General features: G+C 45.7%; 1 protein-coding gene across 1 annotated transcript in view; it reads right to left on the bottom strand.

Moving 5' to 3' along the window:
* The window catches only part of Tango6 (transport and golgi organization 6 homolog), a 165,354-nt gene that overhangs the window by 99,148 nt on the left and 61,756 nt on the right, over window positions 1-4,450 (bottom strand). The window contains exon 13 of the mRNA XM_021220424.1: window positions 2,240-2,695. Coding sequence (XP_021076083.1) covers window positions 2,240-2,695 — 456 coding nt within the window. The remainder of the gene's footprint in view (window positions 1-2,239; window positions 2,696-4,450) is intronic.

Below are 4,450 nucleotides of genomic sequence, written 5' to 3'. Positions count from 1 at the left end.
AAAGGACTGGGGCTAGAATTTTCTTTTTGATTATCTCTCTCTCTCTCTCTCTCTCTCTCTCTCTCTCTCTCTCACTCCCTCCCTCCCTCCCTCCCTCCCTTTCTTTCTGCCTCTACTACCCTCTTAACTCCCATCCCTGACTAAACTTTATTCTATACTAAAAAAAACAAAGCAAAACAAACAAAAAAAGAAAATATAATGATACAGGAATATAAAAATTTCACAATAAAACCTATTTCCTTGAATGATAACCAAAAACTAATTTAAAAAATAAAAGGGACAGGAGTGTGGGGATGCATGCCTGTGATCCCAGCACTTGGTAGGTAGGAGGATCAGGAATTCAAAGTCAATCTGGGCTACATAAGCCCCCCGCCCCCTTTAATTCAAAAATAAGTCTGGCATGATGGGACATGCTTGTAATCCCAGCCCTTTGGATACAGAGTGAAGATCTGGGTTTGAGGATCACACTTGGATGATGGACCAAGTTCAAGAACAGCCTGGGGCTACCTGAGACTGTGTCAGAAAAAAAAGGGGGGGGAGGGAGAAGGAGACAGAGAGAGAGAGAAAGAGAGAGAGAGAGAGAGAGAGAGAGAGAGAGAGAGAGAGAGAGAGAGAGAGAAAGAAGAAGAAGGAGGAGGAGGAAGAGGAGGAGAAGGAGGAGGAGAAGGAAGAGGAAGAGGGGCTGGGAAGATGAGTCAGTGGGAAAGCATCAAGAACTGAAGATCTTCCGAATCCTGTTTCAAAGCTCAGCACTGGTAGGAGGAGACAGAAGCATCATATAAACTTGCCAGACAGACAGCTTGACCAACTGGTGAGTTCCAGGTCCAGTGAGAGACTCTGTCTGAAAATAAGATGGAGAGTGGTAGAGGAAGACACCGGATGTTGACCTCTAGCCTCCAGACGTGCAAACACACACCTGCACATACACAGACATACACAAACACACACACATGCACATCATGCATGCATGCATACACACACACACACACACACAAGAGATACATTTGTGGAGTATCCCCAGCAATTTACATTTCTTATTAAAATTCACCAGCAAAAGGTGGTGAACATGGTAGATTACATGCAGTTAAAGGAAATTGCAATGGTGGTCCCAGCACACACGTTTAAAGCAGCACACTAATGGATGGTTAGGGGATGAGAGCTACTCAAAGAAGATTTGTGAGTTTCAATATTATTTCCCTGACAGAAAGTCCTTGGCATGTGTCTGCGTTTCATCTACAGGATGAAGAGAACAGATATTGCAGCTGTGAGGATGAGAGACAGTTATCAGTGAGATACATGGCTTGGCTCAAAAAACAGCAGGAATTCAATATATAGTTTGCAAAAGAGCAAACTACACAGTAGTTCCAGTACCATGCTAACTAAAACAGACGTTTTCCACCAGAGTTACAATTGCAGTCTAAGGACTAAACACATTGCTAGATCACCACCATCACTACCAAGGCTGAGAAGGGTTGAGTGCTGTCTTGAGCGCGGTCAAAGAAGCTGAGACTGGTCCCAGGCAGTAGTTTCCAGGCCCCTTGTTATTACTCTAGCCCACACTCAAGTCCCAAAGACTTCCACAAAAGGAAAAGATGCCAACGAAGCAGTGTGCATGCTGCTATGCCAGTCTAGAACACCCCGGACAGCCTTTATGCTGTGATGGAGGCAAAAGAGAGGAGGAGAGCCAGGTAGACCCAGTGCTCCTCTAGGAGAGACCCAGTCAGATGTGGGCTTTACCTGGGATGGGCATCATCCCAACTCTGGGAGGTTGCTCATGCTAGCCCACTGCCTGTCTTTCATAAGCTAACACTTGGCTGTTTAGCTAAAGCTAGATGAAAATCAGCCTTGCTCACGTTTTTTTTCCAGTTACCCATCACATATACTACCTTATATACAAAAATTCTGGCACTCTGCTCAACACTCTTCCTCCCTTAATCTGACTTCTCAACAATTTAAGTTCCTGGAGGATAATCTAAGACAGCACTTGACACAAGTCAATGCTTAAAAACATACCCGAGTTGGGCTGGTTATGAGGGCACACACCTTTAATCCCAGCACTCAGGAGGCAGAGCAGGTGATCTCTGAGTTCCAGGTTAGTCTGGGCTACGAAACAGGTTCCAGGCCAGCCAGGGATCCACAGTGAGATCCTGTCTCAAAACAGCAAAGGCCCTGAGTTGAATATTAGCCCTAGGCAGCTGCCTGCACCAAGTCCTGTGCCCGGGCAGTTTCGTCTACTCACCTGGAGAAGCTTCTTTTGTTCCTCCAGGGCCCTCGCTTCTCTCTGTTCTACCCAGCGGGAAAGGGTGCGGAGGGCAGCAGCCCGGGTTGGAACCTGGGGATCGCAGGCCGATAAGAGAACCTCCCGGAACTCTTCTGTGGTTATATTTCCTGGTGGTTGGCTTGTGGCAGTGCAGGGCTCACTGGAACCTTGGCCTGTTCTGGGGCACTTCTGAGCTCCTTCTGTGGATATGTCAGGACCGGTTTGTCGCTGTTCTATTTCCTGTCCCGGGTCCTTTTGGTTTAGGGTACTCTGGGCTGCTGTGCTGACGGCCTCAGTGGAGAAGGCTCCATGAGTGGAGATGGTAATTCGGAGATCGGCGGCGAGTTCTTGGATGACAGGGTCAGGGTATGTGCTAGAGACCTGCTCCAACAGAGGCAGCAGCTGCTTCAGGACAGCAAAATCACTTGACTTCAACTATAAAGCGAAATATAAAACTAGTAGGTTAAAAGCTCATGTGGACAGTGTTACCAAGTGCACAGAAGGGGCAACAGTCACATCACCTCAGGTTCATGGTGTACTCAGTACTGCCTCAGACAAACACTCTAGAAATACTCGCTACACAATTGCAGCTAACAAGTACTGAGCACAGCCACACAGAAGCACCTTCTAAGTGAACAAGAACACACTCTGTATCCCTGCGGAAAGTGCCCATTAGTTCCTGCTTCTGAAACAGACACTTAAGTAAGATGTCCAGAACTGTCAACTGGAACACAGCTGATTGTAAAGTCAAGAGGCTACAATCCTGGCAGAGTTGCTCATGTGTGTCATCACAACGGCGAGGTTGGAGCAGGAGAACTACCCTGAGTTCAAGGCCAGACTGATCTACATAATGAGTTCTAGAACAGTCTGAGAGCCTGTCTCAAAAGAAAAATAAAATAAACAAAGTCATAGTTTGGCATATAAAAATTAAATTATGCCTAAAAGCCATCCGTTACTATTGAGGAACCAGAGTTCACAACCTGGTACCCACACAACAAGCCATGTTTTCCATACATCTCTGTAATCCCAGCTCCAAGTTCAGTGAAAACAAGAGGATCCCTGGCTTCTAGCATAGCAGAGAAACTGTGAGCCTTAGGTTCAAAAAAAGACCCTGCCTCGATAGTAGTTAGAAAGCGATACAGAAGGATACCTCATACCCTGCTCAGGTCTCTGTACACACACAGGTGCATACACACGTACACACACAGGTGCACACATACATACAAAGAAATAATAAATGGTTTTTTTTGGGGGGGGCTTTTGGTTTTTCAAGACAGGGTTTCTCTGTATAGCCCTGGCTGTCCTGGAACTCACTTTGTAGACCAGGCTGGCCTCAAACTCATAAATCAGCCTGCCTCTGCCTCCCAAGTGCTGGGATTAAAGGTGTGCACCACCACACCCGGCATAATGAATGTTTTTTAAAAATACTGATTTCTGCTACGTTTTTGGATATTGGCAGTCCTTAAAGATTCTAGATCTTTTTATTTTGTTTTTTTGTTTTGTTTTGTTTTCAAGACCGGTCGCTCTACAGAGTCCTGGCTATCCTAACTCACCATGAAGACCGGAGTAGCCTTGAACTCAAAGAGATCTGCCTGCCTCTGACTGTCAAGTGCTGGGACTAAAGGTGTGCACCCCCATACCTAGTCCGACTCTAGATCTTTGAAACATTTATCTCAATCTCAATGCTGTAGTCCTTTAAAACAGGCATTAAAAGGGGGAAAAAAAAACTTTCACGGGACACTGGTAGCAACAGAAATCATTTCATAAAAAACTAAAAAAGGCTCTGAAAATCTGAAACAATATAAATGAATACAATGAAGGCAATTCCATAGATGGATGGATTAATCTCAAAAGCTAAAGGCATTAGAAACAAATAGTTTGTAGCTAACTTAAAGATCGTTTAAAAATTACTTGTATTTATCACGCATGTGTGTGCATACATGTGCTCGTGCATGCACATGGTTGTGGAACATAAGTGCCTGGTCATGCATGTGCAGGTCAGAGGGCAATCTGGTGGCGTCGGCTCTCTCCTGCTTTTATACAGAGACAAGGAACTGAGCTCAGGTTTTCAGGTTTGTGCAGCAAACACCTTTCCCTCCTGAGCCATCTTGTTGACCACATTTTCTTGGTGGTAAGGAGGGGAGGGGAGGGGAGGAGAGGAGGGGAGAGGAGAGGAGAGGAGAGGAGAGG

Source organism: Mus pahari, chromosome 20 (genome assembly GCF_900095145.1).
Source record: "Mus pahari chromosome 20, PAHARI_EIJ_v1.1, whole genome shotgun sequence".
NCBI lineage: Eukaryota > Metazoa > Chordata > Mammalia > Rodentia > Muridae > Mus > Mus pahari.
The sequence above is the reverse complement of the archived record's forward strand: the minus strand, read 5'-3'. Positions and strand labels throughout refer to the sequence as shown.